A 22334-nucleotide genomic window follows, 5' to 3' on the forward strand; every position below is an offset into this window, starting at 1 on the left:
CTGTAGCATTTAGTTCATGAAAGTATAACTAGTTGGCGGGAATTAGGGCTACAATACGAACATCACTGGTGCACAGGAAGTTGTCTGGTTTTGTGGATTGAAGTGATTCATCAATCAATAGCCTTACTCGTAAGACTGCCATTTCACAGGAAGTAGACAAGCTCAATGAAGAGGATCTCTATAAGTTTCTTGGTGAGGTCAAAAGGTCATCATCTGCTCTGAAGAAGTTGAAAACCATACCTGGGATGCTGAGGCTGGATGTGTCACCGTGTCCCGAGGAACCCAAATACTGCCTCAGTCCAGAGCTTTACAAAATTCAACCATACCCGGATGACAAGGGTCGGCCTACCAAGGAAGTGGCTGAGTTTCCTCCTCGAGAGCTCTTTGTACCCTACACAAGTTACAGGTACTGTTAACAACAAATTACAGGTACTATTAACAACAAGTTACAGGTACTGTTAACAACAAGTTACAGGTACTGTTAACAACAAGTTACAGGTACTGTTAACAACAAGTTACAGGTACTGTTAACAACAAGTTACAGGTACTGTTAACAACAAGTTACAGGTACTGTTAACAACAAGTTACAGGTACTGTTAACAACAAGTTACAGGTACTGTTAACAACAAGTTACAGGTACTGTTAACAACAAATTACACGTACTGTTAACAACAAGTTACAGGTACTGTTAACAACAAGTTACAGGTACTGTTAACAACAAGTTACAGGTACTGGTAACACCAAGTTACAGGTACTGTTAACAACAAGTTGCAGGTAATGTTAACAACAAGTTGCAGGTAATGTTAACAACAAGTTACAGGTAATGTTAACAACAAGTTACAGGTACTGTTAACAACAAGTTACAGGTACTGTTAACAACAAGTTACAGGTACTGTTAACAACAAGTTACAGGTACTGTTAACAACAAGTTACAGGTACTGTTAACAGCAAGTTACAGGTACTGTTGACAACAAGTTACAGGTACTGTTGACAACAAGTTACAGGTACTGTTAACAGCAAGTTACAGGTACTGTTAACAAGAAATAGCTTCTGCAGGAATGTTGAAAACTAGGTATTGCAGTTACTCCTAGTGCTGGTGTTATTTTTGCCTGATTGTGTTAAAATGAGGCATATTCACGCATAATTGTTTTTTATTGGAATTTAACCTTTTCACTGCCATCCATTACAAATTTAGCTTTCGGCCTACTACCAGCTATTTTACTGAAAATATCCGATTTGGCTGCATAATATGTCTACAATTTTTTTTCAATTTCAAACCCTATCTAAAACATTTTGGTTATATATTTTATGTTGCCAAAATGTGGATGAACAAACTGAGCTATGCAAAATGTTCAATGTATCTATACTATGTGCATTGCTAAAGCTATGTGAAGCTAGGATCACTATGAAGCTGTAATGATCCTCTACAACAGTGGTTCCCAACTGGTGGTCCATGGACCCCTAGGGGTCCACAGGAGGTTTTGAGGGGGTCCACAGGCTGGTGCCAGCATTGGTTTTTTCTAGCTAGATATTTACAGCTAGTTCTGTCTTATAGTGGCTGGATCACTGATATGAAACCCTAAAAGGATAGGTGATGGCTATCATATGGACGGGGTTTAATAATCGAGCTCGGTTGGGATTGTGCTAGCCTGGGTTTTGGGGCTAATGCAAGTCCGGTGGGGTAGCCGCGTTGTTTTGGTAGGATTTTGGGTCCAGACTTTTATCACCTACATGTATGTGCATCAATCGCTGGATAGTACCTGATTTCCGGTTAGCAGTACAAAACAACAAAACCTCTAACCAGCAAACACGTAATTCTCTCTCTCCCTTTTCGATTTCAGCGATACACTAAGATCCATGGAACATAAAACATTTCAATTTACAATGCATTGTTATAAACACAATATATTATGATGTTTATAAAGGGGTCCGTGACTTTTAGATGAGCTCAGGGGGTCCACGGCTCCAAGGTAGTTGGGAACCACTGCTCTACAATATTCTTTACTCTTACAAAACTTACTTTCATCAGAGTCAGTGCTATCACTTTTATTGTCTGAGTATTTAATTAGTTCTGAATCTGGATCAGCTAGAATGTCATCAACAAAAGCTATTCTGTTTCTAACACGGGAGGTGCTTGTGGAAGCCATATTACAACTAAAAATTTCAATCTTTCAGAAAAAGATGTTCGCTTTTGACTTGGAATTTTCTGATCAAAGATTATAATTTGCTTCCCGAATATAGGCTAATCTTTTAGAGAATTATTCGGGCATCGCTCTTAGCGCTTTAAAAATACTAATGATCATTGGTTATGTTGTCACCAATCATAAATATTCCGCTACTACGAAACCACAGTAAATTCCGCAAAAATGCATCTATGACAGTCGATCATAGAATTCGCATAAAGTCGCGTATGGCAGTGAAGGGGTAGCTACATGTATATGTGGTTCTTTTGAACTAGACCACATAGAGAGATTTTGAAAACTGTTTACCAATCAAATAGAACATCCCTAGTTATTTGTTACTCTGTTTTCCCACTCGAACATGACATCCCTAGCTATTTGTTAGCCTGTTTTCCTACTCGAATATGACATCCCTAGCTATTTGTTAGCCTGTTTTCCCACTCGAATATGACATCCCTAGCTATTTGTTAGGCTGTTTCTCTACTCAAATAGGACATCTAGCCTTTTTGTAAGACTGTTGCCCTACTAGAATAGGGCTTCTCAGTTTTTTCTAATCATAATATCCAAACGATAGCTAGAGCTCATCTTGAGACATCTTTGTAAAACTTCTTGTTTCAATAGGCTACCTTGTCACTGTCGTAGATTAATCAAATAATTTTATATGATACAATTGATTTACTGCCTGAACAAAATAACCACATTCCACATAAAATGTAAGATATTGTGTATTGCGTTCGTCTAACACTCCTCCAATTTTTCACCAATGAGTCTTCGATTGGTATCATGAATTGTTTGTTAGAACTGCCAAATCTCAACATGCTTGACGCTTTTTTGCTTATATTCATGAGCCCAAGACCTGAAACCTAAAGACGTAATTAAAGAGCTAAAAAAATTTATTTTAGGAACCTTCTCTACATTTATCCTCAAAATGTTAACTTCACCAACCGACCTGGTTCAGCCCGAAACATTGCAATTAAAATACAATTTGTGGCAGCTGATGATGAGAAGAGAGCACTTCCTGTCATCTTTGGTAAATCAAGTTGTCCAGAGTTGACTACTCAGGCCTACACCGCTGTCGCGTATCACAACAGGTTAGTGTTCTACACTGCTGGCGTCTTGTAGCTATGAATTGTGTTGACACCTCACAACTGCTGTAGGGCATATAGGAACTAGCTTTTCTCATGTACTAATACTTGAGCATACTTAAGCATAAGGCAAAATATTATTTCAGCAGTCGCAGGAGAACTGTGTATCGTGTGTGAGTATACTTGCATTGCCTGCAGGCCTTTTACATGTACACGCGATCATCTATTGGCTTAGTTCTTGAAATAAGTGATAACCCTTGTTCTGCCTGCATAACAGCCTCAGCCTTCCTGCGGATGAGTCATATCGCTAACACATATGATCACATATGGTAATATGGGAAACTCACTATGGCATTCTCTAGATTGTCCCTATATGAAGGACTACATTAATCAGTTGTCTTGTTTCGTGTTGACAGGAATCCTGACTTCTACGATGAAGTAAAAGTAAAACTCCCCGCTAAAATCCAGCCTGGGCAGCATATTCTCTTTACCTTTTACCACATCAGCTGCCAGCTTCAGAAAAAGGAGGCAAGCCAACCGACGGAGTCGTTGCTCGGCTACAGTGTAAGTATAATGCTGATAGTAGTCACTGCTTTTAGACTTTTCTGGCTATACAGTCCAGTTCGTAGCAAGCACCTGCTACTTCTTGTCATCTCAATCGTAGAGATGATCAGTTAATTCACTGTGTCAAGAGGGTTTCATTTGCAAACAGTCATAATTTGAAGATTTGTTCTTATAGCATGCATGGTTCTTCCAATACATAGAAGCTCAGAGCTATGGCGTTTTTTATTACTTTATTAGCCATAATTTTATTTCAAGCAGAAATATTTTTTAAATTATGCTTTACAAGAATCATAAAAAAGACAGCGGAGTTGATCATTTGAAGCAAAATTTTTGTTGTTTATTTTTTAAGACCCTTCAATGAATAGAAATAGTAATCTTTAAAGAATGCAACAGGCATGTTTTCCGTTCTGGCCATTCATAGAAGTTTACAGTATTATAAAATTAAAATAACAATTTTAATTTCTAACAAAACTAGAAGAAACTTACTTATTAATAAACTTTAAGCATAAATAGCCCACAAAGAGAATCACTGGCATGGTGAATAAATAGCGACAAACAGCAGGACAAATAGCACCATACTTTGATGACAACTCTTCTAAATGATGTCATCAAAGCATGGAACCAGAGCTATTATCTCATTCTTAGAGCACTAGCTATGCTCAAACTTTTTTGAATCGAATTTCCTCCATTATTATATTTGCAGTGGCTGCCGATGATGCGAGATGGCAGGCTACACGTGGGGGAGTTCTGTCTGCCTATTTGCGCTGACAAGCCTCCTCCTCACTATACTATAATGGTCCCAGACATAAGCCTGCCTGGGGTGAAATGGCTTGATAACCACAAAGGTCTTTTCTCGTAAGCATTTTTCCCTTTCAGCTTTTTATCTATCTGTTAACTGTCGACAGTCGTGCCATTTGATAATCGCACATCCGTTGCCTGCTGGTACGCAAACATTAGCAAAAGATGTTACTCTGCACATAGATACTCAACATGGAAGGATTCATGAGTTTGCAGTTTTTTTAAATACTCATCCTTGGATGCACTATGAACTGTAAGTAAATTGGAGTGTCATCAGTTTGAGCCTTTATGGCTGATAAGTAATGCTTACAGCTCCTCTACAACATTTCCTCTCTTCATCTGCAAGGAGACCCTGTAGGCTCTAACCTCTCTACTCCCTCTAATCACCTCACACTGCATTCCATTGAGGATTCTCTTTGCTTGTCAAGTTCAATCAACAGTCGTATAGTCAAAACTCAACTTGAAATCACCTCTAAATGTGAATTGTTTTGATTTTGGACATAAAGTTTCAGCAAGTGTCTGTCTCGACATATGAAGTAATTTCCTGCGCAATATGTTTAAAATTACTCCAAAAAATTGAAAATTAAACATAAAAACAATAATTTATATATACATTGGGTTAGTTTAAACTGTTTTTAGTGTAAGTTGAAGTAAGTTAGAAAGTTAGAGTAAGTTACGTTGCGCATGTCTATCACTAGCTCTACCACCATACTTACACATGTTGAGCCAATGTTTCCATTCACATGTTTCTCAAGTGAAATAACAGTAAAAATCTTTTAATGACTTAATGATCTTAATCTCTTAATGTTTTATTAATTTATTTTTAAGATTTGTTGTTCATATAGCTTCATATGATGCATTTACATATATCTTAATACTATGAGTAGTTACACGAAGTATTTAAGCTGTGGAACAACTTAAACAAAATACTAAGTATTCTTATAAGAATGTTTGCTTCAGCATGTGATGATTTTGACATCAGAAGTAAATATCTGAGCAGATAAACTACATATGTCAAGGTTTAATTCTGTATAGTTCTCAGATAGGTAGCGCTGGTCCAGTGTTAGATAACTTGTTCTTGTTAGTATTATTATCTGTTGATTGTAAGTGCTATTGCTTGAGAGGCTGTAATGGATAACTAAGCGCATTCACCTCTCGTACTCCAGTCCTGAGCTCATTTTTTGTTATGCCAGCATGAGATGCACATCCGACTACACTCACTCGTGTGCCGCATTATATAGTCTTGATTAAGTATAACTTTTTAACCCCTGTTGTAAATAAACACTGGCTGTAATTGATTTGTTGTGCAATATAAAATGATAAACTGGTGACTCACTATTACTAGTACCCTGGTAGTCTCGGGTGCTGTAAGAGATCATCAGGTGTGTCAATAAAGCACAGATAATAAGTATGTGCACAATAATTCTGAACTCATGGAAGCTGAATATGGCTTTGGACAGATGAACAGACAAGGCTCTTATTATAGTAAAGACTAGATGAATTACTGGTGTTGCACTGGTAATAAAATAATTACCCAATAACTTTAAATAACATATCTGGTAAGCTAGTAACTTAACCACGTCTAAATTTTTACTATAATAATAGTCGTAAAACCAGTTTGACATTACGCGTAACATCATTCTGGCCATTTGTATTTATGCAAGCGCTGCATAAGTATGGGCTCCATTGAGCCATAGTATGACGAGACCAGCGTAGTGTATTTGGTTAGATAGTTGGTCTGCTACATGGAGGTGGTGAGTTCAAATCCAGTGTAAAGCGGACTTTTCATTCCTAAAGCTTTATTGCTATAACTTGACACATAAACGGCAGACAAACGACAAACATTGAGATTTATGTCTATAGATTACAGTAGATCATTATTACATCTATAAGTCTTGTAGTGTTCTATGTCTATAGATTACAGTAGATCATTATTACATCTATAAGTCTTGTAGTGTTCTATGTCTATAGATTATAGTAGATCATTATTACATCTATAAGTCTTGTAGTGTTCTATTTATTGACATTAACTGATATAATCTGTAAATACTAGTCAACGTGCAGCATGCATGCTAAAATAACAAGGATAAACCTTGGGTGTGACCACCAATAATTGTATTTGTTTGATAGGGTCGGGGTGAAGGCCCTCTCTTCCATCCACACACAGGATGAGAAACTCGATGACTTCTTACAACATTGCGCTTCACTTGATGACCATAAGCGAATGTCGCACGCCAACGAAGCAAAGATGGAGAAAGAGCTCAAGGACTGCATAACAAATGTTTCCAACGCTTCTCTTGAGCCTCTAGTCAGATTCCTCCCTCTCATTCTAGATGAGATGGTGAAGCTCATTACCAGACCGCCCTTACTTGTCAGCCAAACAGGTAGAAATCTAGGCTTCTAAACTATCTGCTAAAGGTAGGCGCTAGAGTAATGACTAATGACTGTAAAGTTTCTAAAAATCTAGAAAGTGTTTTTAAATTGTTATATAGAGTATTTCTGACTTGCTTCATAATGTTCGTATATTTGGCTCTTTGTCTTGCCACTATGGAGTGATTAATTTCAAATGACGTGGTAATGTTAGTGGATGCGTGGTTTTGACGTTTGTATGTCTGTAAGGTGAATGAGGTGTGTGTTTGCGTATTGTGCAAGGGCAATGTTGGACACATGGAAGGACGTGTGCGTGATGATGCACATGTTTATTTTCCTATGCTCATATCTGCATGTTTACTTATTCACCTACCAGTGTGATGTCTATATTTTTATCTGTCAGAGGAACACTTTGATATTGACGGCTAGGCCTAGCCTTAACCTTGAACAACTTGGGGAATTACTAAATTGAACTGTAAATCATACTTTTATAAATCATATAATTGTATCTGCCTATTATATTAGTTAGCAGGTGTTAAATACCGTATGATCATCAGCCCCAGACCTGGAAAGTTAAGGTAAACCATCAACTCAACATAAATAAATATATTCGATGGCACATTAGTTGTTGTTGCAAATTGTTTTTTATCTTATTGTAAGACTAATTCATTTTTATTGGGAGCAGTTTAATAAGTGGAAAAGCGTGTTTTAATTTATCAAAGTCTTCATATGCGCTACATGAGCTTCTTTGTTTTTCACCTCTTATCATTGATTTCAGTTAGTCGAGAGTTCTACCTCCTCTCTCCTTCACGGACAGAAAACGTTTTAAGACAAGAAGGTGACGCTTTAACAGGCGTGTATGATAATGCTCTCTAAATCTATACAATATTTCTTTCTGTGGCTGCATTAGACATTAAGTGTAACAGCTTGCAATGGCTTGCTTGCCGTGACTGCATTCGTGTGATGAGGTCGAGCTTGTGTCTTTCACCCTTTGAAGATGACTACCTTCTTGCTCATACCCAACCTTCCAAAGTGACGTTGATTAGTGCGTTCATAAACATCCTGGCTAGATTTTGACTTGTAATTGGGTTGCCTCTGCTAGCTCTCAAATATCTGTATATGTTCTTCGAGTGAAGTTGTCTGCCCTCAGAGTTAGTTTGTTGCTAATTAGAGTTTTATTGAGTCGAATTATAGGAAACTCACCGATATTTGTATTTAAAAAAGAAGCTGATTGGCTGCCTGTCGAAAGTCCTCAACGATCTTTTGTGAATAGATAATCTTGAGGTGTGTTGATCTAAAATTTTAGTAACCAAGGCTCTCATCTGCTTGTCAATTTTGTTCCAGCTTTTTATTATGGCATCTGGCAATTTTTGCATCTTGGTTTTTACCTAGTAAACAGTTTTTTTTCTGTGCATATCTATGCTATAAAAAAATTGCAGCTACCATTTTCATACTATTTCTTTCCCACTTTTCTCTGTTTTGGTGGTTAGTTAAGAAGTGGCCAATCACATTTAAGCTCACCTTTTCGCTGTACACTGTGACAAGTATGAAATGGAATTGCTACTAGATCAAAGATTTACCTATCATATAAGAGTAATGAGGAGCGTATCCAATGAAACAGATCTAGATATTTAGCAAAGCAAGTAATCAGTGAATAGATGATTGGCAACAACTGATGACTGGCTCAATCAGCAATATCTCCACAACCAGTAACTAAAAGTCATTCGCAGTGAGAGTTGATGCAACCAGTCTGATATATTCAAACTTTTATCTATGAAATTTTCTCAATACAGAAGTTCAAGTAACATAATAAAGTTTAGCGGAGGGCCATAGAGATCTTTTCTTTGCCTTTCTTAGCTTCATACTGTTTTTTCAAATTTTAACCATGATCAGTGCCCCAGTCTACCAAGCTCTAACCTCGCTTTTCACCGATAATAATACACTGCTGCCTATGAGCACCTGTAGTCTAATAAGTATTTTTATAGTGTAACCTATTTAACAGTTAGTTAATCACTTCCACATTGATGTTAACCAATAGCGTTATCCATTTGCAGATCAGTTTTGTATACTAATGGTCTGTTTGTAGAGATGACAACTTCAAAAATGTCTGGTAGGCTGCGCGGTCACTAGCCATTATCTTTGAATTCATATTTTTGACATTTTTAACTCAGTTCTATCATGTTTCTGTTAGGCCAATGTGATCATGTTACAGCCAACATTGCTCCAACAGCTTTCGAAGCCATGGCAACGATTGTTTGTGCTGTCACTCAGCAATTACTCGAAGGAAATGACATGCATGGACGAAACAACCTACTCACATCGTACATCCACTACTGCGCCTCTCTCAGTCCCTCCAACGGTAGTGTGCCTTTCTTTCTAGTTCTAGCATGTTTGTTTTCTTTTACTCTGGTACTGGTATTGTGGTATAAGTGCTAAAAGCAAGCATTTCATATTGATCAGATCTTATGGGAAGTTATCGGACACCAAGACCGCAATCGGTACCGGACTTTGGCAACGTCAACTCACCTGTTTCTGCGGGCCGACCTGTGAGTATGCGACCAGATGAGCCCAATCGAATGTTTTCAATTTCTTCGCCTGGATCGGACGTGTCTCGTCAGCAGCCACGACAGCAGTTCAAGGTAACTTTATTTATGAGCTCACCTCCTCCAATGGAGGAGGTGAGCTTCATGAATGCTTTATTGTGAACACAAGGGAGATTATATATACCCTGTGTTCACACAAGGGAGATTATATATACCCTGTGTTTACACAAGGGAGATTATATATACCCTGTGTTCACACAAGGGAGATTATATACACCCTGTGTTCACACAGGGGAGATTATATATACCCTGTGTTCACACAAGGGAGATTATATATACCCTGTGCTCACACAAAGGAGATTATATATACTCTGTGTTCACACTGAGGAGATTATATATACCCTGTGTTTACACAGGGGAGATTATATATACCCTGTGTTCACACAAGGGAGATTATATATACCCTGTGTTCACACAAGGGAGATTATATATACCCTGTGTTTACACAAGGGAGATTATATATACTCTGTGTTCACACTGGGGAGATTATATATACCCTGTGTTTACACAAGGGAGATTATATATACCCTGTGTTCACACAAGGGAGAATATATATACCCTGTATTTACACAGGGGAAATTATATATACCCTGTGTTCACACTGGGGAGATTATATATACCCTGTGTTCACACTGGGCAGATTATAGATACTTGCAAATCGTCTTGTAAGTCATGTTTGAGGACATATTTGTTGTTGTTTTCGCCAATAAGGTGAGTCCTGATGCAGTTTTCCAAGTCCTTTGGTTAGCCTTAGCTATAATACAACTGTCTGTGTGATTTGTATGTAATCTTTCCAAAAACCAGCCGATGGAATGCATGCAGGATTTGCGTAAGGCAGTGTTTATTTGTAAAGTTAAAAATTTAAATGATCTTTTTTATTACATTAAGATTTTTATGTGATTCAATGGATACTCAAGGTTTATAGTCTATAAGTTACTATAGGTCTACTATAGGTCTACTATAGGTCTACTATAGGTCTACTATAGGTCTACTATAGGTCTACTATAGGTCTACTATAGGTCTACTATAGGTCTACTATAGGTCTACTATAGGTCTACTATAGGTCTACTATAGGTCTACTATAGGCTTATAGTGACTCAAGACTTGTAGTCATAACTCAACATAGAATCATATCAGGTTTATTGCTAAAACTTTTATAAATGGTTTTTAATTTTAAAAAATTGCGTGTCAAGTAGGTTATCCAAGTGTGAGAGATATCATATATGTAATATTTGCCTCAGTTGATCTGCCTTTACAGGCTTATGCTCAGATGTCTTTTGCTCTTGTCTTCTAAATCTCTCAAGGTCTTCTAGAAAGTTCCAATACCGTGTGACTATTCATGTTGGTTTGCTTCTGTTCTAGCTGGTGCACGAGGAGCTGGCCTTGCAATGGGTTGTGTCGAATGCGACGACACGCGAGAAGGCCATGTGTCAGGCTAGTTTTTTCTTTGAACTTATGGTGAAGAGCATGGCTGAGCACCTTTCAGCGGCGGAGCTTATGAACTCGTCAAGAAAGCCGAGGTTTCCGACACAGTTCACAGACGACTGTACGGCTCTTGTCGTCATGATTACCAAAGAGGTTGTGGATAAATATGTCAAGGTGAGAGTGACTTTTGCCTTTAATAATATCTCGCTCTCGCTTGCTTGTTGAGCTCTTGTTTACTATTGTCTTTAGCGACCATTTAGAATGTGAATGCAGCCAATGATATGTATGATAAAATGTGCAGGTGATTAGAAGTAGACTGACTCAAAGCGACTGTTGTTTATAGTATGGTTTAAAAAATAAATATTCTCCAGACACAGCGGATAACTTTTGCTGTCCATTTCCCAGCCACTGCCGGCATAACTATATGAACCAAGCTATGGTAGAATATAACAGTATACAATACAATACAATACACAAACATCCAATGTTGTCACTATGTTTGCTGTTGAAAATGTTGTTTTACTTTTGATATTTTGCTATGTAGATTTGTTCAAGCTAAGAAAAAACATCAGCTTCCTTGTGTTGAGTATTATTGTTATTGTTCTAGTCAACTCTGACCAATCAGGAAACTTTCTTATTATAGCAGCTGTAGCAGCTCGCTAATTGGCTGACGCCATATCTTTGAGTGATGGCGGTTTCTCGTTACAGGAGCCAACTTATGTTCGACAGCTCAACTCAAGCCTTGGATTCTTCCTTTTTGACATACTCTCCCTTATGGACCGAGGCTATGTTTTTAACCTGTGCAAGTATTACTGTAAAGCGGTAAGTTGGTCTGATTTACTATTGTATGACAAACACTGGTACAAGACGTCTCGGAGTTTAGCTTAGGAAAATTGATCATGGCTGAAGACTAGTAGAGACAGGGTCTTTTCTAGTAGCAGATCCAACTAAATCCGATCCAGTTTTAAACAGTCAAGGCAGGTTGCGTCTCACTGAATATGGAACTGAAAGAATAGATCTGTTTTACTATGCATCAATTAGTGCTGAGAGTTGCTGTAAAAACGCTTAACAAAATCGAGAGCACTGTGCAGTGGATGTCATTGAGGATGTGCATAAAAATCTGGGTAGCAGGATGGCCAGATATCATCTTGTTGAGAAAAGAGATACCACAGCCTAGTTGACAATATTGTTTTAGACCATCCCTGTACCCTAGTACTTCAGTAATAAAGATTAACATGTTTAAACTGCCACTGCAGGTGACACTGCAGGTGAAACTGCAGATGACACTGCAGGTGGCACTGCAGATGACGCTGCAGGTGCCACTGCAGTTAACACGGCAGGTGACACAGCAGGTGACACTTGAAGATTATGAAATATGAGAGCAGCGACAATTTATTGATTCGTAAGACTTGGAATCATTCAACCACCATTTCGTTTTCTTGTCATGTTAGGAGTTCAACTATTGTTTGAGGCACTAGAGAAGTTCACTGTGCATGAAAGTGAATGGGTATAGAAGAAGGTTTTAACAACGGAGGATAAAAGGTGAAGGAAAAAGGTCTTTGTGACTCTAGGGCCACGCTAAGGTCACCATCTCAAGCGATTACTAATGTGATCTACATAATAATAATAATAACTGGATAGTAACTAAATGTCTGCACAAGTATTAGTTTTGACTTCATACAAATAAAATGGTAATTCAAAAACTACAGGAAGCTGTAAGCGGTCATTGCAAAACACTAAATATTGTAAATTGTTCAAGCGTTCCTTTCTTTGGTTCCGACCTTTAAGTGTGTTTTTTCAATTATTGTTCTCAAGCCAAAATCGGCCATTATAATTGCTGTCATATTTCTAGCTGACGGCCAGAATTACTTCGACATCAGCTGACACAACGCCTCTTATTCTCCTTAAACTCAATCTGATGAGAATTGTGTGCAGCCATGAACACTACCTTACCCTCAATCTCCCATTTACTAACCTAGTGGCGACACCCATGAGCAGCATGTCTCTTTCGTCGCTCACTAGCTCTCTACTCCAGCAGCCCTACACACTCACCACTGAGCTCAGCGATGACTTCCGGCAGCAGCACTTTCTCGTCGGCATCATTCTTTGTGATCTCGTGACCAGCCTTCAGACTAAGTAAGTTTTGGTTTGCTGCCTGTTTGAGATACAGTCAAACATGGATAACTCAAACTTCATGGGATCGAGCGAAAGTGTTCGAGTTATCAGAGCACTGTCGCAAGTCCATGTATTTATTTATTTATTAGTAGATACATGTACATATACAAACTATAATATATATCAAAAGCATAAATGGCTTGTTTCAAATTAAATGCTTCTAATGTAAAGTTTAAAACTTTTTTTTATCAAAAAGTATAGAGATTTTTCTATCACTTGAGATTGGTTTGTTGATTGAGGTAATGTTATTGCCAGGACGTTTTTTAGATTAAAATTGGCAAAACTTGATCGTTGTTAAAATGCTCAGAAGGAACGACATCTTTTTCTTTTAAGCGTTTTAACCAAGATCAATTTTGCCGATTTTTCTTGAAGTTTAGGCGAAGGTTACCTCACTTTTCCTTGCTTCCGAAGTGCCATCGCTAGGCGGATGTTTGGTAAAATCAAATTTCACCAAACTTTTAGAAAAGTCGTTGACAAAAATATTTTGCCGATGGTAGTAATAACAATGCCTATGAATTAATAAAAGTTGAGGTTTACCTCTATGGCTTGGAAAAAAGTGATTTTCTAAAGCGATAACAACCGTCTCGGTAGTCGTTGGGCAAAAAACTGTTCGAGTTAACAGAGTTGAGGTCGAGTTATCTAAAGCAATTTATCATTACGTGGGAACGGACCAGAGAAACTGTTCGAGTTAACCATGTGTTCCATTATGCTTAGCTAAACTCTTTTTGTATATGGTATAAGATCATTAAATGGTTCAATGTTTTAGGTCCAAGTATAATTGAGGTTGTGTTTTAAACTCACATAAACATCATTTTTCATGTCTCTTTTGGCCAAGCCATCCTTTTTTGTGCTTTTCTACATTATGCTATCATTCCAGATATTTGATGTGTGGCCAGTTTCATCTTTTCTGTGATAACTATAATTCTGTTTATCCATATGTTTTCTTCATTGTTATTATTTGATATTATTACTTGTAATATCATTTTATCAATTAACTTATTGACCAAATATTTTTTCTCCAGATCTAATAGTCCTATACATGTAATTAGTTATTGTCACATTTATGATATTCACCACATCAACTCTGTGATGTTGACCTTTATTGTTTTAGTAACCCTGTAGTACATCAGAAGGCTATTAGGGTGGTCTCCAACCTTCTCTATTGCCATGACCTTGATCCTCGGTTCAACGACCCCCTGATGCGATCAAAGATAGCCCAGCTTTACCTACCTTTACTCAATATAGCCTGTGATGTACTCGACAAGCTCTGGAATCCAACGGTGGCTCCACGGGCTAATACTGGTTCAGGAGACTTCATCGATATGTCTGTGGCACGTATGATCAGCACGTCTAATGTTGCAGGCACCAGACCATCAGTAATTGACAAGGTCAGGTCGACGTCTCCTAACATCGGCTCTTCAGCGCCTCGTTTCCCTGCTCCGTGTAGAGCAGGGACTAAAAGCTGTTGAATTATCATGTTTGTCTTTGTACAGCTGCATACAAAAGGCTTCCTTCAAGCTTTCCACGTTCTGGTGTTTTTTGTCGTAAGTTTTGCCGGTAATAGTTTATACCAAAGTATATGGCTGAGCCAGTCTATAGTTTCTACTTAGCTTCTCACGTAGTAAGAATTTAGGCTCACATTTAACTTGTCATTATAGTACTAGGCATTCTGAGCTAGCGAGTAAGTTTGTGCCTAAAGGGGCTTTTTTTAGGCACGTCTTCGTATTGTTCCAGCCAGGCTCTATGTTAAGGTTTTACATATTTCAATTCGCTCTTTTATCGCAAAGTCTCTTTCTTATTAAGAAATATCTAAACTATCCTTGCTTTGTACCTACAAGTCTGGCTGTCTGTACGTTAGAGCACATTTGTACTCGCAGTGGAATTTTAAATAGAAGTCATCCCTTCGCGCAAATTTTTATAAAATCAATATTCTTGATTAATTGGTTGACCAATTTATTTTTTGCAAAACTTAATATATAAGTCAAGTCAAATCTCACTTTCCGTAGAGCACCCAACCCAGAACTGATATATACATGTATATTTTAACACACTAGTTATATACAACTACCTATATATACGGTAACTAGCGTGTTGAAATAAGTCAACTTATACTTACCTGGAATTGCAATTTTCCTGCCTGAGACACGATAAGCCAGTTTTGCGTTAGCGCTCATCAGCGATTTATACACCTGGTGAGTGGTGCCATTTCCCCTGTGTGACTCCAGCAGGGAGCAGACAACTCTAAATAAGTATAATTTAATCTAAACTACACCAGTAATATTATTAATGCTCTGCATGTTTAATGTGTAAAGTGCTGTTCACTGTAGTTATGATTACTTGTACATTATATACTTATCGTGTTGATCCTGATGTTATAGCAGTCAAAGGCGTCTCTAAATTATGAATGCACAAGAAGTCTACTCATATCTTGCCTTTGGATACTAAAGAATATAGACCAACAGTCCTTGTTGCACCTTTGGAAAGGAGTGCCTCCACCTCGTCTCAGTCAGATTCTTGAAATGCTTCACCTTTGTTTAATCAATTTTGAGTACAAGGTGAGCTGCTTGCCTCATCGGTTGCTGATCAATTGTGTTGGTTGCTTCTATAAAATGTTTAGCCATTTTACCAAATTTGACTGACTTGTGGGATTTATAGATATCATATAGAGTTTAGCAAGAATGCTGGTTGCGGCCTTGCCAAACCTTAAATAGAAGCTTATTGGCTGCTTTATGCTCTAGCTGTAATCCTTCAAGGCATTTAAACTAGTTGCTTTGCTTTACAGCTATTGTATTATATTCTAGTTACAGCTATTATATTTGAATATTTTTTCATTTTTTGTGCTAGTTTTAATCGTAATGAGATTCTTATGTACTATTCTATTTTTCAGTAATAATTATATGTGTAATACGTTTAGTTAAGAGACAAGATAAAACTGGAACAAATATTTTTAGTTAAGGATCAGCAGATAAGCTTTACAGGGGCAGGATTTTTTTTGTCAGTAACTGAACTTATAGTATCTCAGTCAATAATTCCTTTATACTTGTAACTATAACGTGTCTAGTCCATGAACTACTACTCGTTGTTTCATTGCATTTTTATTGTTCATTTGGATAACAAATGAGCAGTAATGGGTTTTGGTAAAAATATGAAATCACAAATTGAAGTCAAAAGTTGAAAAAATTGAATAATAGGAATAAAAAAATGGAAATCATTGTGCCTCTGTACAGGTTAGTACAGATTCACAGCCTAACCACAAGAGTACTTGTACTGTACATTTGTGGTTAGGTTTGAATATAAGCTTACACATTTGTCAGATGTGTGATTTTATTGACTCAAAAAGAACATAAGTTTTTGTTGTGATATTCCATTATTGCTAAATTAAAACAATGAAACTTTGAGTGAAAAGGTCAGCAGTGGAACGGTCAGAATATGTTCCCCGTCATATGATTAAATGTGGCAGGACAGCGAGGAGGCATACTCGAAGTTTTATGATGCAAACATAGTTTCCTTATGGTGAATTATTAACTGTTGGTTTATGACAATGATTTGATCAATAATGTAGGTTACATGCATGGTAATATACACTGTGGTAGAAATGGCCAACTTTTTAGAAAATAATTCTTAGCTGTCAGCTCTCCAAATTCTATATAGTTTTGTAAGCTGGAGATGTTTCTAAGTGTAGTACGCTTCAGTTATTCCCAGTTAGCTTAACTAGTCAGGTGTGTGCCGGTGGTGGCATATGTATGTAGCAACGTCTTCTTGCGATGGAATGGGAACCTTATTTTCTCTCTACTTATTTATTGGCTGGCTGGGCTCGTGTGTAACCGAGGTTACTTTAGAAGTAGTTGCACTCCTATTGGTCAGTGTTGACCTTTCTGAAATATGCAAGACAAACTGCCAGTGCTTGCTCAGTTTAAAAGCTCTGGTTTGGCATTGCTTCTAGCTATGTACATGGGTGTTTCGGTGACTTTGCTCGTCGCTAACTATTTTATAGAGGTATCGTCTCTGATGTAGATTCAGAGATTGGTGGCATGTAGTTGAAATATTTTGCATGTCTCCCTTTACTATGCTCGTCCTCATGTTTCTTCTCTCCCCACTGTCTGTCTTTTGGTGCCTCTTTTGCATGGTTTTTGCTGGCTTCTAACCACTTTCCTTCTGGTCAAGAAAATTTTTTAACCCACTTTGGTTTTTAATGTTGTTCTCCTGGTTTTGGAATCCTTTCCTCAATCGCCTGCTTTGCCTGCTAGCAATATTCAAGCGCAATCATCCAGATTCATCTAGGAAATCACATGGATAATGCAGGCTCAATGGATTCCTAAAGTAACTGTCAGAGAGACGAATACAACAAAACGCTCCTGGACTGCGATTGGCCGTAAATACTCCTTCAATGAGGACCTGTTCAAAGCCCCAGTAGTAGATGATTCTTCTCTTCCTACACACAAATCTAGCAAGTCAGCGACACTGGGCGCTGCTTCTGGCAGCAAACTCTTGCGATCATCTTCATTCTCAAACATGCTTCAAAGCAAGGATGATAGCAGTGGTAGCATGGGTACATTGGTACGTACAAGCGCCTCTGTGTTTAGCACTTACCGGTACTCTTCCTAGCGTCAGCACTGCAGCTGTACATGTACCCACTTCATCCCTCTCATCTCGACAGCCCTCCGCTCTTACCTTTATTCACTCATGTCACCAAGCATTTACTTCAGCCATGTTTTCACCACCATCATTTCTTTGTGTGGCTTCTACAGTAGTTGTGTTTTGTATTCATATTTTTCTCAAATTTTGTGTAGTCAAGATCTATATGTATGTGTGTATTAGCTCGATTTTGTGTGTTGGTTATTGTGAAGGCTGAAAGATATAAAACCGATATGGCAGTTTCAAGCTAACAATGGATCTACATGTTACACAGGCTTTTTGGTATGTAGTTGGTTGTCTAAAGTCAGTCGTGTCGGCATATCTGGATGTTTATGTACATCATAGATATATATATATATCATAGATATATATATAGGTATATATATCTATGATGTACATGGTATAGACTTGAGTGACAGCTCACTAAGGTGTTCTCCTTTAATAAACTTGGTGGTATAAGCAAAAACAGTCGCTAAGAAAGTTTATATGGTTGAAGCTTGCTAAATGAGATTCCTAAGGGCTGATACATACTCTATCGCAGCGTGTCGGTTCTAATCTAGCGAGTGATCGTTTGTGATAATATGGTGTTTCCATCGTCAAGTAGTCCACAAAACTTTGTTCTCATTACACAATGCTAAAACAATAAAATATTAGTCGCACAGCAACTATCATGAAGGGAAACATAGGTTAAGCAATCTGTGACAGCCAATCAGCATTGTCGAAGGGGTGCACATCACACAGACTGTTGTGGTTGATCGGCGAAATGTCGAGAATGTTTGACATTCCCGACATTTGTAATGTTCTCCAACATATCACGTTTCCACAGCGATGTTCTCGGTTCACGTTGCACATAGTTGACAAGTAACCTTTGAGAGAACAACCCTGACATACGGCGATATAGTCCGAACCAGCCTTTAGTAACCTACATTTGGTATGATTGCCTCTGTTCCTGCATAGATACTCTTCCCCTATATTAATTTTCTTAGCAATAGACTTTATACAGTTTCCTTGCCAACTGTACATGTAGTTATGTTTAGCTGTGTGATTTTTAGTGTTGATATAGTGGAGGAGCAGTGGGCCGCATTAAGGGTAAACTAATTGGGTGGCCACATTGGCAGCCAAACTGGAGCTTCTATCGTTGAAAATGTTGTTTAAGAGAAGCGGTCAAAGTAATTGACGCATAAAAACTCGCAACCAAATACCTTCATTCACACTCCATTTGGTTCAGTCGGGGGCACTCAAAGCTTGCAGTCGATTGGAGAATACGTATATTATTAGTAAATACAATATTGACTTTAATGTTTCACAAAGATTGATTCAGAATGCAACCCATGGAGTCATGTGACTAACAAACCGAAAACATTGTTATTTTCTTTAGTTCGGTTTGAACACGCGTGGTTTCTGCAATTTCTGATTACTTATTCTCAAATATGCCTATGTTGCAAGCTTTGATGCTGTTATCACTCAGTCACCCTATAAGTGTAACTCCAAACATTCCATCTTTGAAAAGGCGGTTATAATGGTGTTCCAGCAAGTTGTTGAATCTAGCTTGGCTATAGTTTCTAGAAAGTGGCTTGTACTAATTGATTCAGTGCTGCCGCTTGTGGCATGTTACTACACTTACATTTACTTACCGATAAGTTAGGAAATACCCATTGCAGTTAGGTAAACTGATGTCTTCGAATTGAATGCATTTGTAGGGCAAGACGATCAAGTATGTATCTCAGCAGACTATTAAGAAAAGCAGTGACATGAAATCCAAGCTTGAGGATGTGATCCTCGGTGGGGGGAGCGCGAGAAATGAGTTTCTCTCACGGAGGAAGCAGGGCAGCACCAGCAATAGTATGTCTGCGTGTTATTTCACAAGATAAAAAGGTTTAGTTCAGAGGCACAGCAGCCTGTATCTTAGCTTTTAATGTTCAACTCTCTGGCACAAATTCATTGGTAATGTTATACATAAACACTTTCCTATGATATGTGCAGGAAAAGCCCCACACAGTTGTTTGGTATTTCGTTTTGACTTGTAAGGAACTGTGATGGAATGACTGATTTCAAAATGTCAAACATAAATGTCAAACAATAGAGAGATCAAACAATAGAGAGATCAAACAATAGACAGATCAAACAATAGACAGATCAAAGAAATTATCGCTGCCTTTAGAATTCTCATATTTACAAAAAGATGTCAAACTTTTATTCGTTTTCATTTACCTTGGCTCCACTTGTCTCAAGTCTGCAGCCAATGTTACAATTCATCTATTCACTTGGTAGGAATTTGAGCTAATAAGTCGTATGACTCTTTTCATCCCATGTCTGTGTTACAACTTGTCTGTTCAGCAGCAGGTACAGTTTATTCAAGTTACTAAAATACATTAGTTTGCTCTAATGTAATTTCAAAACATCAGTAGAAATGTATTATCAAGATTCACCGATATCTCAATCATTTGAATAAAATATTTTATGTGACGTTGTGTAGACAACTCATCTCAATGCTGCTCTTAATGGAAAATTTGGTTTGGTCCGTGAGCCAACATTCATCAATTACAGCATTGAATGTTTCTTAAACCAATACATTATATAACTTTTTGCTATTTCCCAGCTTCTGTTCCTCCATCACCCCAAACGGACACAAGGCTTCGCTGGAGGAAGGACCAAACCCAGTGGCGCCAAGAGCGAGATAATCCAGGAGAGAAGATGAAGGGATATAGTGAGCCCGACTTTGTGGTTCTAGGGCACCTGGCTTCCGAGGTTTCCATGACTGCCCTTGACACTCTTGAGCTTATTATACAGGTGGGTAAGCAACTTCTCAAATGTTTCAACTTCACCTGATTAGGAAATTTTCATCTATTGTAAAAGTGTGAATGGACAACTTTTTTATCTATTGCAGCAGGTTCGGTGGGCGGCTTTTCATTTGCGACTAACATTAGTTGGTTTGCAGTCGCGATCTTGCTTGACTTGCCTACGAGCTACAACACCGAGAATATTTTGTAGATAACCTTGCTCTTACCTGTCTTTTCTTGGCATCACTATTTCAGTTTCACAGTGAACAGAATTCAGCCTTGTTTAATTTTGGCTAATCTTTTTTCAATTGTTTGAAGTTACGATGAAGTCAAGATTTCAAATTAAGACCGTGTGTTTGTGTTTGGCTAATAAACATGGACAAGCTGCTATGTAAGGGACCTATATAAAATGTAGCTTTCCTTTTTCGTACTGATCAGCTGAAAATTAGGACAGACTTTTCACATCTACTCATCAGTTGAAAGCTTTTAATTTTCTCTTTACATAGTCGTTATGCTTCATTTTTTGGGTGTATGAAGTTAAGTAGGCGCTCTGGTACCATCTTTTAAGATCTAAACTGTGAGGGGATATGGTTTCAAGTTTAGGTAGGTGATAGCAGGTAATAGTAGGTAATGATTGAAAGATTGTCTGAAAGATTGACAAAACCATAGACCTTACAAACAATTTGATTTGTTTAACGTTGTGATCTTCACAAAGTTTATGATTATGTGATATAATGTTTATGTGATTATTATTTGCTGCCTATTTTATTTGGTAGATCATACAGTCACAAGATTCGCTGCAGAATCTCTTAACCGGAGTACTGAGGGTCTTACTGCAATGCCTGGCAGTCAATCAAAGCTCTTACGTCCTTCAGCATGTCTTTGCTACACAGCGGGCACTCGTTACTAAGGTAAACACTCGTTACTAAGGTAAACACTCGTTACTAAGGTAAACACTCGTTACTAAGGTAAACACTTGTTACTGAGGTAAACACTCGTTACTAAGGTAAACACTCGTTACTAAAGTACACACGCAATACTAAGGTACACACGCAATACTAAGGTACACACGCAATACTAAGGTACACACGCAATTCATGGGTGTCTCCTATATGTTTTACCCTCTCTTCTATTGTCACAGTAAATTACTCAGTCAACCTTTAGCGACCTTGAGGTCACTCTGTTCTAATTCGTGAGGAGTAACATCAAGACATTACCTGTTATATGGTAGTACCCAACATTTTTGTCTATTCTTTAGTTAGTGTTGCCTTACACTTGGTTGCATACGTATTTTAGCATAGTAAAAGTACAGATGTTTATTATTCTCTATGGGAGTTCTAAGTTTGTGATGAAGTTCATGGATTCTTTCAGCGAAGGAAAGTGTTTGGTCAATCCATTCAAATTTGATTTGAAGTTTGCTATAGATCGTTCATTCCTGTATTTGGTAGCATAAATGGTACTCAGGGTCTTGTATCCCTCACTCTAGTGTAGGTAGCAGTAGTGTAGGTAGCAGTTATAGCTCTGGAATGTGTCATGCCATAGTAGAGAAGTGGTGTGTTGCAGTACCGGGAGCTTCTTTTTGAGGACAATACAGAGGCATGCGCCGATCTGTGCCTCCATCTTCTCAGACACTGCAGCTCTAGCCTCTGCTCCACCAGGTCCCATGCTGCTGCTTCCCTCTACATGCTCATGAGACAGAACTTTGAAATTGGCAACGTA

The 22334-nt window shown here is 38.0% G+C and overlaps 1 protein-coding gene across 1 annotated transcript in view; it reads left to right on the top strand.

Annotated features, from left to right (window-relative positions):
- Positions 1 to 22334, top strand: part of LOC137385391 (dedicator of cytokinesis protein 7-like) — a 46382-nt gene that overhangs the window by 11349 nt on the left and 12699 nt on the right. Inside the window, exons 9-25 of the mRNA XM_068071842.1 lie at positions 150 to 406; positions 3083 to 3271; positions 3682 to 3829; positions 4533 to 4684; positions 6758 to 7011; positions 9210 to 9356; positions 9458 to 9636; positions 10963 to 11199; positions 11734 to 11847; positions 12878 to 13161; positions 14312 to 14588; positions 15579 to 15755; positions 17503 to 17757; positions 19536 to 19677; positions 20435 to 20625; positions 21392 to 21526; positions 22179 to 22331. Coding sequence (XP_067927943.1) covers positions 150 to 406; positions 3083 to 3271; positions 3682 to 3829; positions 4533 to 4684; positions 6758 to 7011; positions 9210 to 9356; positions 9458 to 9636; positions 10963 to 11199; positions 11734 to 11847; positions 12878 to 13161; positions 14312 to 14588; positions 15579 to 15755; positions 17503 to 17757; positions 19536 to 19677; positions 20435 to 20625; positions 21392 to 21526; positions 22179 to 22331 — 3291 coding nt within the window. The remainder of the gene's footprint in view (positions 1 to 149; positions 407 to 3082; positions 3272 to 3681; positions 3830 to 4532; positions 4685 to 6757; positions 7012 to 9209; positions 9357 to 9457; positions 9637 to 10962; positions 11200 to 11733; positions 11848 to 12877; positions 13162 to 14311; positions 14589 to 15578; positions 15756 to 17502; positions 17758 to 19535; positions 19678 to 20434; positions 20626 to 21391; positions 21527 to 22178; positions 22332 to 22334) is intronic.

Source organism: Watersipora subatra, chromosome 1 (genome assembly GCF_963576615.1).
Source record: "Watersipora subatra chromosome 1, tzWatSuba1.1, whole genome shotgun sequence".
NCBI classification, from domain to species: domain Eukaryota; kingdom Metazoa; phylum Bryozoa; class Gymnolaemata; order Cheilostomatida; family Watersiporidae; genus Watersipora; species Watersipora subatra.